The 13,878-nt window shown below is 42.7% G+C and overlaps 1 protein-coding gene across 1 annotated transcript; it reads right to left on the reverse strand.

Moving 5' to 3' along the window:
* Window positions 1–4,117: 4,117 nt before the first annotated feature.
* Window positions 4,118–8,068, reverse strand: LOC120684940. Its single transcript, XM_039966796.1, has 6 exons — window positions 7,901–8,068; window positions 7,571–7,827; window positions 7,402–7,506; window positions 6,835–6,980; window positions 6,728–6,746; window positions 4,118–4,309 (listed from the first exon to the last, which is right to left on the reverse strand). The coding sequence occupies exons 1-6, from the start codon at window positions 8,064–8,066 to the stop codon at window positions 4,118–4,120; spliced, it is 885 nt and encodes a 294-aa protein (XP_039822730.1). The 5' UTR covers window positions 8,067–8,068.
* Window positions 8,069–13,878: the final 5,810 nt, after the last annotated feature.

Genomic DNA, 13,878 nt, shown 5'->3' on the forward strand with positions numbered 1-13,878 from the left:
TCATGCCCTCCAGGACATAAGTAAGAGACTATGTTCCTGGTATGAGGTATGAGGTAAGTGGCATCCCCTTTCTTAACGGTGAATGTGGCACGGACAATCATGTTTATGTAGTGAAAGTATGGTAGCAAGTTCTTGGTCCAATCATCAGCCTCGCACCCTTCCTTGTACATGAACTAGATCTCATTCTTGCGAAGAATTCTATCATGACATACTTTGTCCTTTTCTACATCCTTTGTGCCGAAACCAAGCAGCCGAGAGAAACTCATATAGTCAATGGAGTAGATCATTCCTTCAGTCATCCAATAGACAGTGTTGTGATGCTCATGATAATAAAGGGTAGCAAAGAATTGAGGAACGATCTCTTCATTCCAATCATACCTAAAGCCAATAAAGCCCTTGATCCCCTTCTCCTCACATAGTTTGATGACTAGATCCAAATTAGGATTTCTCTTGGCTTTCATGTATTCCAATTCAATCCATTACATCTCAACAATGGGCTCATCACAGCTGAGGAGCACAAAAAAATAGTAGTCAGCTTGGAATTGATACCAGAAGAGATTGTCTATGCTGTCATCCTTCTCATAGTTGATGATATCTTCCTCCTTTCTCTTATGTTCAGCTTGGGTAACCTCTTGTCTATAGTTCACATATAGTCTGGCATCATATCCATTTAGTCCAAGAGGAGCAAGCTTCTTGGGCATGGTTTGCACATATCCAAAACCCTCATGATCAACAGTGATACATTCCGGAGTTCGAGAGTAATTGAGAGAGGCAGTGAGATGCACCCCCAATTTCTGTAAAACATGGTCCTGGTGGCAGTCCATGACTTCTTCCACTGCCATGCTGCACGGACTCCTTTGAACATAATGGAGGCAGAGTGGCACCATGTTCCTCATGAATTATCTGAGAGTGAGAAGCATCCCTAGCTATCTTGGCTGGCTGCTGACAAGTAGATTTCCTAGCCCCAGCCTCAGCCTTCCGACTACTGGCACTAGCCATGATAGTGGTGGGCTAAATAGATGTATCTTCCTCTTCCTCCTCAATTTCTGCAGAGTGTGAATCAACCCAAGGAAGCTGTGGTGGAGCAGAGATGGATGATGAAGTTGAAAGGTGTGGATCATGCCTAGCCTTGGTGCAGCGGCCATGCAAACTAGCATCAACATCATATGGATTCATGTACAATTGATGCCTAGATAATCAAGACATTGATGAAAATGGGTTCAGACAGTGCAAAAGTGGAACTGGAGACGACATAGTCAAGCAAGAAATGCAAAAATTGGAGCTGAGGCATTGTCTCCCACCGGAAATTTCTGCTGCAAATAGACCGGAAATTTTCGGTATCTGTTAGAAATCTCTGATAGCCAACTACTCAAGCCCAATATTGGCATATCTCGCTCAATATCCAAAGAATGGCTATGAAAGTGTAGATCAGAAGTGTGTGAACCTATACAAGATGATCTACCTCAAATATTTCTAGTGTAACAACCTACATTGAGAGATTGGGAAAGAAATCAACTTAGGGCATAAAGGAATAGAGATTATACTTTGGTAAGAGAAAAAATCAACTACAGTGATGAGAATGTCGTGCCTAAGATCATGTGCGCACTAGGAAACATAAGGATACTTGAGAGAGATTCAAAAATAATACCTTGAGCACCCTATGGTGAAGAATGGAAGAGATTCTTGGGGCTCAACCGCCCAAGAAGGAAAACCCTTGGCTCCGCACGAGATTAAACCTAAGAATCTCCAAAGAATCATGGAGGGAGACCTTGATTCAACCCTTGTCACCGAGGAGACATCAGGGGAGAGAGCATGAACGCAAGGGAGTCAGGTGGAGGCAAAAGGATTAGGGTTTGGAGAGCAAAACGCTCGAAATCATATATATACCCAAGGCACTGGAAATGTTCGCTGGAGTACAGGAAATATCTGCCGCCTAGTGTCGAGAAGTGCACCCACTGGATATTTCCAGGGGATTACTGGAAATTTCTGTCGTGCAGACCGGAAATTTTTGCTAAATACTGGAAATGTCTGACAGACACACAAAACAGGCTCGAACTTGATTCCTTGATGATTTTGGTTGCCAAGATAGGATAAAAGGATCAAGATTTTGAACTAAGTGCCTTTGGACAGAGTCTCTCCAAATTATGACCAGCCACAATCAATTCACGGAGAACAATGGTCATAAAAGGATTGACATGATCAAAGATCAAGAGCCAAACGTTTCAAAAACAAAATAGTTTCAAGCTCTGTAAGAAAGATGATTTATAAAAGCATGCCTGATCTATTATCACTCAGTTTGTATGCACAGTGCCAAGCTAAGTTACGAGAATCCAAGATATTTAACTCACTTCTCAAAGCACAAAACCTTTGCTCATCAAGTGGTTTGGTGAAATATCGGCTAGTTGTTTATCAGTGCTCATATGACATAGAGCGATATCTTCTTTGGCTGGTCTCTCAAGAAGTGATGTCTTATGTCAATGTGGTTAGTTCTTGAGTAGTTTACGGGATTGTTCGCTAGCTTGATCACACTCTCGTTATCACACAAGAGCAGAATTTTGCTAAACTTACAACAAAAGTCGCTCAAAGTAAACCTCATCCAAAGTAGTTGTGCACAACAAGTACCCGCAGCAACATACTCAGCCTTGGTAGTGGATAGGGCAACAGAACTTTATTTCATGGAATTGCAAGACACTAGAGACCGTCCAAGGAATTGACATGCCCCCGAAGTGCTCTTTCGATCTACCTTGCAACTGGCATAATCTGAATCGGAATAGCCAAGTAAATCCTTTAGGATACAACGAGCCTAGGTTTCGAGTGAAAAAACAAATATCTTAAAATTCTTTTAACATCCATAAGATGACATTCCTTAGGATTAGCTTGAAACCTAGCACACATGCACACACTAAGCATGATATCGGGCCTACATGCACAAAGATAAAGCAAAAAGCTGATCATGGAGCAATATACTGTTTGATCCAAGATCTTACCATCTTCATTTAGGTCAAGATGTCCATTTGTTGCGATAGGTGTCTTGATGGGCTTGGCATTCTACATGTCAAACCTCTTGAGCATGTCTTTAGTGTGCTTTGTTTGACATATGAAGGTGCCTTCTTTGAGTTCCTTGATTTGGAAGACTAGAAAGAACTTCAACTCTCCAATCATCGACAGCTCAAACCTCTTTGTCATGATCCTACTAAACTTGTCACACCACTCTTAATTTAGTAAAACCAAATATAATGTCATCGACATATATTTGGCACACAAAGATATCATGTTTAACTTTACGAGTGAAGAGAGTAGGATCAGCTTTGTCTATCTCAAAGTCTTTCCTTAAGAGTAAATCCTTAAGGCATTCGTATCATGCTCTAGGAGCTTGATTGAGCCCTAGATAGCCTTATGGAGCGTGTAGATGTGGTTGGGTAGTTTTGGGTCTTCAAACCTCGGTGGTTGCTCAATGTAAACCAATTCGGATATCAGTCCATTGAGAAAGGCACTCTTCACATCCATTTGATATAACTTCAAATTATGGTGAGTAGCATAGGCAAGTAATATATGAATTGACTCAAGCCTAGCTATGGGTGCATACGTCTCACCAAAATCCAAACCTTCAATTTGAGTGAATCCTTGAGCCACCAACCGAGCCTTATTTCTTGTTACCATGCCATGTTCATCTTGTTTATTGTGAAACACCCACTTTATTCCAATCATATTTTGCTTGGGGCATTCCACTAATATAAGGACCAGGCTTCATTCCAAGTGAAGTTGTTAAGCTCTTCTTGCATGGCCATCACCCAATGCTTCTTCTACTTTAAGAGGTTCCAAAGAAGAAACAAACGAGTAATGTTCACAAAAATTTGCTAATCTAGAATGAGTTGTTAACTCTCTTTGGATACTTCCAAGGATGTTATCCACGGGATGATTAGGTTGTATGCTTTAATGAACTCTTGGGTGAGGTGCTTGAGCTTAATTTTGGATTGGATCATCATCCCCATCTTCCTTTTCTTGATCATGGGCTTCACCATTTTCATCTCCGGGACTTTTGGATGTTTGTTTGAAGTCTTCGGGATTTTCCGCAACAGCGGTACTTGGCCCTATCATTTGAAGCCTCTTGATCATCCTATTCTTGGGGCTTGATTTCTCCAATTGCCATCTTCTCAATTGCTTTTTGGGGAGGTAGTTCATCGTCTGCATCATCTAAATCAACTTGCTTCTTTTGAGAGCCATTAGATTCATCAAAAGTCACGTCACATGCAACTACAACGCATCCAGTGGAGTTGTTGAAGACAGGATAGCCATGAGCATTTGACGCCTAACCAAGAAGAAAACCTTCATCAAATTTAGGTGCAAACTTAGAGCTTTTGGGGTTCTTGTTAAGATGAAGCACTTACTTCCAAAAACTCTAAAGTATGACATGTTAAGTTTTTTACTGGTTAGAAGCTCATAGGCGGTCTTTTGCAAAATCTTGTGAAGATAGAGACGGTTGATAGCATGACATGCCTGATGAGCCCATGGCTGGACAAAATAATTCAGGCAGCAACTCTTTGGATGAGAACAATGATTCAATTATTTCATCCAATATCATTTTTAGAGGTTCTGTATTGCGTCGAATAGAAGAGAAAAGGAAGCCAAGAAGATATATCAATATTGGCACTGTGCATGTTGAGATCACTGAGTTGCTGCCTAATTAATTATAGACATCATTATTTTTTGATATAGAAGAGGACACGTGATTAGCAAGGCTGCCGGATTATTTTATTATATCCTAAAGTGAACCACGGCTTCCTTATAGCTAATTAATTTATTTAAGGTAATGACTTCTTTCCGACCCGCCGTAATTTTGTTCGCCAAAACGGCCGGCTCCATCCATCGTCTAGGCGCACCTCGTTCTGCATCAGGGTTTTAATTTCCGACCGGACCGGCCAAACCGCCGGGCTCCGGTACCGGTATACCGGTCCGGTTTGGCCGGTTACCGGTTGGAACCGGTGGAATTCAAATTTCGCCGTTCAACCGGTTCGTTCCGGTATACCGGCCTGTTAGACCGGTATACTGGCCGGTTTGGCAGGTATACCGGCCGGTTCGGCTGGTATACCGGTGATTTGAGAATACCGCTATACCGGCTGGTTAGACCGGTATACCGGCCGGTTTGGCCGGTATACCGGTGAGTTAAAGAAATTTTTCGACGGTTACAAAATAGATCCCCGGTGTGAAATAAAAGGAAATTTCGGCATGAGCTATGCAAATATTAATATAAATGACCACACCAAAGCAACAATTTATAATTATGCATACAAATACAATAGTAATAAGCGTGCATACAAATATGGAGTCATACACTTATACACATGAAATAAAAGTTCATCGTAGGTATGGGAAGACCCCCATTTGTGACGCGGTTTGGTATTCGGCGGTGGACATCAAAGCGATACCTCGCACTCTAAGCAGGTCAGCCTTATAGTGTTGCCAAGTTTGGCCCGTCCACGCCAATGTTGTCTGCCATTCCTGAACTAACATAGTGTAAAAATGGGGGTCTTCCCATTCATACACCCATCTCGTCGGTGGCTGCATGCTGATGTCAGGAATGGGGTAGTGAAAAGAGTTCCTGGAATCGCTGTAGGAGGAAGAAGAGTACTGTGGAGTGTCGTTGTCCGTCGGTCCACCTGTTCTCCTCTGCGATTGTGGTGCCCCATGGTCGGTGTCCTGAGTAGCATGTGTGAACTGAGTCTCCCCTGCAATCAACCATATATCATAATTAGTAATCAATACTCATAATCAGAAATATGTGTGCATTTATATATGCAATGTATACCTGTAAAATGAACACCACGAGCACCACCACTACCACTAGCAGCACCACCAGCATCAGCACCGTCACTATCATTATCATCATCGGCCGAGCAGCTATCCTTGGACTCTTGATACAGAGGACTACGCTCACCTTCGTCATCATCAGTCTCGGTGTCGCTGCTCACTGGTTTTGCTGTTCCTTTGCCTTTTGGACGCTTCGGGTGACCCTTCGTAGGCCCCTTCTGCAACTTCCTCTTCCCTAGGTGAGTGTCACCCACATTTTTACATGCCTAATCGCTGATGGAATCATCCCCCGTAGCCTCACGTAGATCTGACACGTTTATTTGATCTTTGACAATATGGGACAGGAGAGGGATGTCGCCGTCATCATCATCCTCGTCCAGAACTGGAGCCCGGTTAGATCTACCATATTCCATCCATTCCCGCACCGGATTATTCTCATCACAGAAAGAAAGATGGGCCAGCTGGTCAATGAAATCACCTTCTTCACGCATCGGTGGGCCGGAGACCTCCTCAAGTCGGAGATGAAGGTTGTAGTTGACATAGACAAGCTTGTTAAGTTTCTTGTGCGACAACCGATTGCGAACCTTTGTATGCAGCAAGGCAAAAGTACTCCAATTCCGCTCGCATCCACTGGACGAACAACATTGTGAAACAAGCCTCATGGCAAGGTACTGCAGCTTTGGAGTGCTTGATCCGAACATCATCCACCAGGACGCTGCATGTGCAACCGAATATGTAAGCAATATATTTGAATAGATAAAACAACAATGCCATTTCACTGCCATACTCGCCAACCTTCTGCCGAAACATGTCAAACTCCTGCAATGCCTGCACGGCGCTCTAGATATTCGTCATGCGCTGAAATGTATCCTTGAGTCCACGAAACATTTGTTGAGTTGGATCCATCGTATATGCATACCTCGGATTTAGGACAGCAGCTGCAAAATTTAAATCACTTCATATAAGCATCAGGTCAATAGAGTTTAAAAATAGATGACTCGTGTGTGCTTACATGGACCCACATACCTGCCTATGAACACGTCACCTAACCTGTCATCCACCACCTGAATATACTCCTTCATTGTGGAAACATTTGTTCCAAAGAAAGACCGCAGCTCCTGTTTCATAGTCTGGTAGGCCATCACGACTTCGCAAATGTTCGGCTTCTTGTCCTGATCAGTGAAGCAGAGGAACTTGTATATTGGTTGAACCGTGTCGATGATATATTTCAATGCATCCCACCACTCCATACTTGCAAAACTTGCATGAGTAAATCTACCATCTTCGGTATTCGCCCATTTGCTGTGTTGGAACTCAGTAGATGCCATCCACTGCATGAAACGATCACGTTTCTGATAGATGCTCTCTAGGAACATGTAGTTGGTTCCAAATCGAGTGGCATTCCACTTGACCAAACTCACCACCGATTGCGTCTCTCATCATTGTATTCAACTGACCATGATTGTGCAACCAATTTGAAATTCGCTTGCACTGCTTGATCATAACACCATGTTCAGGCCTTCGAGCTATATCCTTCAACATCAAATTGACGGTGTGTGCTAGACAGGGTGTCCAAGCTATGTGTTCATTCACCTCAATTAGAAGTTCCTTATATGCTTTCTTGTAGTTCGAGCCATTGTCGGTGACTACGTGCACGACATTCTCCGGTCCAATCTCTTCCACCACCTTTCGAATCTCCTGCAAACAAAGACATATTGTTTAGTAACATATTCAAGGTGAATGGAACATGTTTAGGGAGTACCTTGAACAAATATGCAGCATCTTGAGTTCTTCCACTCGCATCAATAGATTTATGGAACCACGTGACCCCATTGCAATATATCAAAAAGTTGATGACACTCATTCTCGTCGGGGCAGTCCATGAATCACACATCAACGTGACGCCAAATAAAGGCCAGTCTTTTTGAAACTTTACGTACCTCGACTTCAAGTCTTGCTCGTTCTGATCAAGGTACTTGCCATCAATATCCCGTCCAGTGGGTGATGCGATACCTTCACCTGCAACCATATGAAAATCATGAAATACAAGAATGTAAGCTCATAGGTATCATTCCAATGAAAGAAGACTTACCCCACTTCTGTGTCTCCCTGACCGCGCTGACAAAGTATGGACTGTCGACCTGTCTTCTAGGTACTCCTGCAATATGGAAAAACTTTGACCAAGCTTTACCAATAGCTTCCTTTGCATTCTTACCCTTCTGCGTCCAGGAGCCTGCATCAATCCTTGGTTGCGTCATTCCTCTTCTCCCACCAGCTGCCAAGTTATAGTCCTCCACCACAGGACTCTCCCTCTGCGAAGTGGACCTTCGAAACATCCTCTGCATAACATTCCCCCTCGTCGAACCACTACCCCCTCCACACTCATATGCACCTCCTCTCTGTTCCACCCCCCGTTGGAACTCTGCTTCCGCTCTCGATAGATCCATGGCACGCTGCACCTGAGCCTCCTCATCTTCTTCATCACCGGGATAGTTTCCCTCCGCTGCAGCCTTCTCCCATCTCAACCTCTCTCGAGCCCAGTCAGCAGTTGCCTTCTTTGCCCTATCCAACTCACGCTGAAAGAAGTCCCGCACATCAGGTGGCACATTCCTGCAATGGACCACCTCTGCCCCGCGCCCTCCTCCTTTCTACGTACGACAATAGTTGCATCGCCATCCGGCATAAAGATTTTCACCGTGTTCCCATACAACATCTCTGCCTGCCATTGTCTATATGCATACATGGACAATAAAAACATATCATCTAATATTCTAACTCCTAAGTCATAGTGTCAAAAATCATCTAATACACCTAAATTAAATCTACCTAAAACCTACTACATAGTGCAAAAAATCATGTAATACAAATAAATCTTACCTACATTCTAAATATACCTAAGTCATACACCTAAATCATCAAACAAATCAACTAAATACACCTAAATCCTAGGGCAAAAAAAAAACCATAACTGCCCGCGGCTTACCGCCGCTCGTTGGCGGTTTACCGCCTCTCCGGGCCGGTAAACCGACCTCCCGAGGCGGCTAACCGGTCGGGACCGGTAGATCTGCTACCGGTCCGGCTTACCAGTGGAGAAGACCGGTTAGCCGAGCTCCGCGGGCGGCTGGCCGGGGTCGGGCGGCGGACGGTGCTTTCTGGCGGCGGACAGGAGTGAATGAGGGGGGAGCGGATGAGGGAGGCGCGACTGAGGCTGCGGGTGTCTGGGGGCGAGGTTAAATGCGCGCTGCCGCGCAATGGGCCTTAATGGGCCGTCGCTTTTTTTCTTTTTTCTTTTTTGATTTAACTTCTAAATTCCGCAAACCATACTAAATGAACAAATTTTTGAGAAAATTTGACACCATTAGATTCGTCGCACCTTGAAGTATTTTTAGGAATTTTTTGGGAATTTTTCATTTTTTTAATTCAAATTTGAATTTTGAATTTGGGCCGGTTTCATACCGGCCCACACCGGAACCGGGCCGGACCGGTAACCGGTCAAACTGGACCAGCTCCCACCGGTTTGGTGAACCCTGCCCTGCACCACCCGCACCATCTGAATGGCCTCTCCTGTCGCACAGCCCTCCTCTCGCTGGTTCATTTCATTTTCCCCTTTCACTCTCTAGCTTTTTGTCGTTCCTCCCTCTCCAGCATGTTCATTTCATCTCCCCCTCTCTCTAGGTTTCCTCTCTCTTCCCTCTTGCGTTCCACACACGGATGCTCCTACAGATTTCACCGGGATTTCGCACGGTGGGTTCCTCTCTCTCATTCGCATCCACCAGCGATTTCTGGATCTGGTCGAGGGTTGGAGGAAGGATCTGCGGGATTGAAGCAGGGAGAGAAGGGAGGAGGAAGGGGGAGCGCAGAAACCAGGCCTAGGTGAGATGAATCCCCATGCGTTCAGGGTGCTGCACAATTTTTTATCTCGCCGATTCCTGATTTCGTTTCATGTTTCTCTCCTCACTCTTCTCTCTAGGGTTCCTCTTTCTCATCACGCATCCACCAGCGATTTCTGGATCCCGTCGTGGGTTGGAGGAAGGCATCTGCGGGGATTGAAACGGTGGAGAAGGGGAAGGGGAAGGGGTGGAAGCACCGAAACCAGACAAAGATGCTACACATTTTTCTCTCGCTGGTTCTCGACTTTGTTTCGTGTTTTGTGTTTGGTGGAGGTCATCGACGTGCACTTTCAGAATCCGGCGAGGGATCCGTTGGTCCTGATGGAGGGGGGAACTGAAAGCTGTAGACCGGATCAGGTGAGTTCATCCACTCCCGTGCATCTGCCCTCGCAAATTTGCTCTCGGCAGAGCTCATCTATGCCACGCATTTTGGATTCAGAAGGGGGGAGTGTGGTGGGGAGGTGGGAGTGATGGCCGGTGGAGCATTTGAGGTGTGGCCGTGTGGGGATGCAAGGCTGAACTACAGGTTAGGGGCGAGGGTCTCGCTCACCCACCAAATTTTTGCCATGTTCGCGCTCCTCTGTGTTTTGCAGTTGCATGACCTTCTAAACATCAGCATTAAGATGGCATTTTCATCTGCTTGCTGCCTGGTTGTAGAAATATGGACGTACAGGTCTGAATTTTGGGGGTGTTTTTGTGTGTATTACATGTGCAGTAGTACCGATAACCTGCTTCAGTCCTAGTTTTTGGTGTTTTGGTTTGTTGATTTCTGTATGCGCAGGGAAATGTTTGTGTGTGTGTGGGTGGGGGTGGGGGGAGTGGGCGGTAGATGTGTGTCCTGGAAATACATGATCCTGCAATAGAACCCATGCCAGCTTTAGCTTTGGTGTTTTGGGTTTGTAGAATTTTTTGCATGCAGAGAAATGCCTGCTGCAGTCTGTTTTATAGGGAATGACCTGATCACCAATGAATCCTCTCTGTATTTGTGTGTTCTGTATTCACGTTTGCAATAAAAATGAATTGGAAGTTTAGGAAATAATTAAGCAAGTGCAAAACTACATGTTTTATGCCTGTGACCCACAAACTTTTCTACTAGTATTATCAGAAGCATTTTATTAAATTTTAGTAGGCATTTGAATACTATTCAGATAGCATTTTAAATATTCAGTTCAAGCAATTTTTACAGACTGGAGCACGCAAAACTGAACAATGAGCAATATTTTCTGTAGACAAAGTAATACTTTTAGTTATGCAAAGTAATACTTTTAGTTGAGCTATATATTGTATTATGCAATTATAGCTTGGGACGTTAGCATTTCTTCTGTAACAGTTAAGCAATTTACATATCATGGTTTTAGCTTTTTGGCAATTGAACCATGGAGGTGAACCTGATGAAATATTACTAGAGATATTTGTTAGGATTCCCTCTCCTAGAACTGACATAATGAATTTGTTGTTATCTCTTCACCATAGACTTTTTTAACTCATAATTACTGGTCTATAGACATTCCGTGAGATACGGAGACTACTAAGCAAAACTAATGGCAAAGCCACTGGTGATGTTATTTCTTTCTTCACCTCTTGCAGTGCGTGAAATACTAATCTTGATGCTACCACAAGGTTGCTATTTGTAGTAGGTATTTTTGTCAAATAGCTGAAGCATTTTCAAGATTTTCCTATAGAGAATTATATCAATTACTAGAAGCATTTCATTACTTTTCAGTATGCAAATATATCAAATACGAGAAGCATTTCACTACTTTCCAGTAGGCAAATACATCAAATACTAGAAGCATTTTCATAAATAGGCAATAATATTGGTAGGAATTGGGCAATAATATTGTTCTTGATAGGCAATAATAAGGGTTAAAATAGGTATTTTTTCTGCAGAAGGTTACATGCGGCTTTTGCGTGCTCAGCTGTAGAAGCTGATCATCATGGGGCAACTGTTGTAGCATAAAGTATTGTCGAATGAATAGTTGATGCACATGTAGGAACCGCTGCATCATCACAAATTGTTGTGCTTGTGCCATAGCTGCAATAGCATCACTAGATGCTAAATTCATTTTTTTATGTCTATCAATGTCTAAAATCTGATGTTTGCAATTTCCATCTTGTGATTTTACATGTTCATTATGTATTATATTCTTTTTGTTAAAAGCATTGCAGGTCATGGCGTGGTCATGAAGAGAAGCAAATGTGCAGTCACTATTGGTGAATTGCTTGTGATGTAGTGCAAATGCACAAATATCATATCATTATCTGCAAATTAGAATTAATTGCTTGCAAGATCCAAATTAGTTATAACCATTGCATTTGCAGATCATATAGTTGTGTCTAGAGAATACAGATATTTGAAATTGTTCATTTTTAGTTTAGCATTTTGTGTTCTAATCTAGCATTTTTTATGTTCAGATTAGCTGCTATCTTTTATTTCTACTGATTTAATTATTGCTTCATTCTAGATTCTAGAGGAGACTTGAAGATTTGTTTTCTATAGTTCAGATGACAGTCCCTTCATGGTTCAAAATGCATTATTTTTTGCCTGCAAGTTTCCTCATCGAATGGGCGACGTAACATGCTCTTCAGCTTGGAGTTTGGTGGCCTAAAAGTTCATCAGATGAGAATCGACAACAGTTTTAGTCGCAGCTCAACCTCATTTTTATTCGTGAGCAACTTAGTACTAGCTGTGGCTTTTATCTTTTTGTTTCAATAGAACAATAGTAGAGGCAATTAGGCAATCACATGTATGTTGGTAGTTTTGAAATTTTGTTAAGGCTTTGAATTTAGATGGGGATCAAAAATGTATTTGAATTATATGTTCTAATTTGCTTACTGTTTTACAAAGATTTGCTCATCGAAGAGTAAAATTGAGGTCTGTATGTTTTTTTCTGTGTTTTTGTTGAGCGCATCATCCAAAAACGGAAAGCTGACAAAAACTTGAGACTCAGATGCCATAAAAGGATAGGAATATTTTTCCTCTGTGTTTTTGCTGGGCGCATCATCCAAAAGCGAAAAGCTAACAAAAATCTGAGACCCAGATGCCATAAAAAGATAGGCCGTATGGCCGGCCTAATTTACGGCCGGCCGTACGTTAGCCAGATCCTTTATTTAATCAACTAGAGATATGGTCCGTCTAGAGACACCAGGTTAATTTGTTCTGGTCGAGTCAGGTTGGCCGCGTAAGTTTGTCTGGTCGAGTCCGACATGGAGTCAAGGGGGCCTGCGAGCCATATACCCTGGGGCCGACAGCCATGTAAGGGAGACTGGATTTTATTGTTTTGTTTTTGTGTCGAGGTTTCCTCCACCGGAACAAGGAGAGGGCATTCCACTCTCATCTATCCACCGAATCCATCTTGGGGTTGTGAAGAATTGCATGATCAGGATCTCTCCTGGGTGCGTTGATTCGATCTCGTCGAGGTCTCATCTTCTAATCATGGTTTGTCGTGGCCGCGAGTGGAAGATCTATCTAGGGTTTGGTTTATACACATTTAAATCCAACACTTGCTTTAGTTTCTGTTTGTGGTGACATAAGTCCCTCCCTACAACTCATGAATTAAGAATTCTCACAACGACAGGGTCTACTCGATATGGATTAGGCGTAAATGAAACCTTTGCAAAAATCTAAAAAGGAGTATGCTTAAGTTAATGAATATGTTTCATTCATATATAATGCGTAAACCGTGTGTACGTTCTATCCTATAGAAATTCTACTAGAGGAATTCGATAGGAATTGAGTTGTTGTTATGGTAAGTTAACACGGTTCGTTATTAAACCATGGATTTGATTCACCAAATCCATCATTATTGTATACTCTTTGATAGATATAGCACAACCCAAACCAATCCCTAATCCTTATTTTAAAATTTTGAAAGTTCTTAATGGGCCCCTTTGATATTTTGAATCTAAATACCTAAATACTAAGAAAATTCTCTGTTGACAGCAATCTATGCTTCACAGTAGTATATATTTTGTATATCGAAGTCCTAGATAGGAAGGTAGAGTAGGCACAGATCCTTCACAAAAGGCAAAATTTATATGAAAAAAAAGATTGATTGAACTTTCCAACGGACTCATTCCATAAGTAAACGATTGGGATTCGCTTGGGCAACGAAATCAAGTGCTAGTTCCCTTTTCTTTTTTATTGAATTAACTAATTCATTTCCTTTTTAGTTTTGGA

This window comes from Panicum virgatum, chromosome 8N (genome assembly GCF_016808335.1).
Source record: "Panicum virgatum strain AP13 chromosome 8N, P.virgatum_v5, whole genome shotgun sequence".
In the NCBI taxonomy this organism is placed as follows: domain Eukaryota; kingdom Viridiplantae; phylum Streptophyta; class Magnoliopsida; order Poales; family Poaceae; genus Panicum; species Panicum virgatum.

Bases quoted from the DNA above. Each gene is read 5' to 3' on its own strand.
- LOC120684940 (XM_039966796.1), bottom strand. From the start codon at position 8,066: ATGACGCAACCAAGGATTGATGCAGGCTCCTGGACGCAGAAGGGTAAG. The intron at 7,828-7,900 runs GTAAGTCTTCTT...ATATGGTTGCAG, and splicing joins CAGGGAGACACAGAAGTGGG to GTGAAGGTATCGCATCACCC. The intron at 7,507-7,570 runs GTACTCCCTAAA...CTTTGTTTGCAG, and splicing joins ATGCTGCATATTTGTTCAAG to GAGATTCGAAAGGTGGTGGA.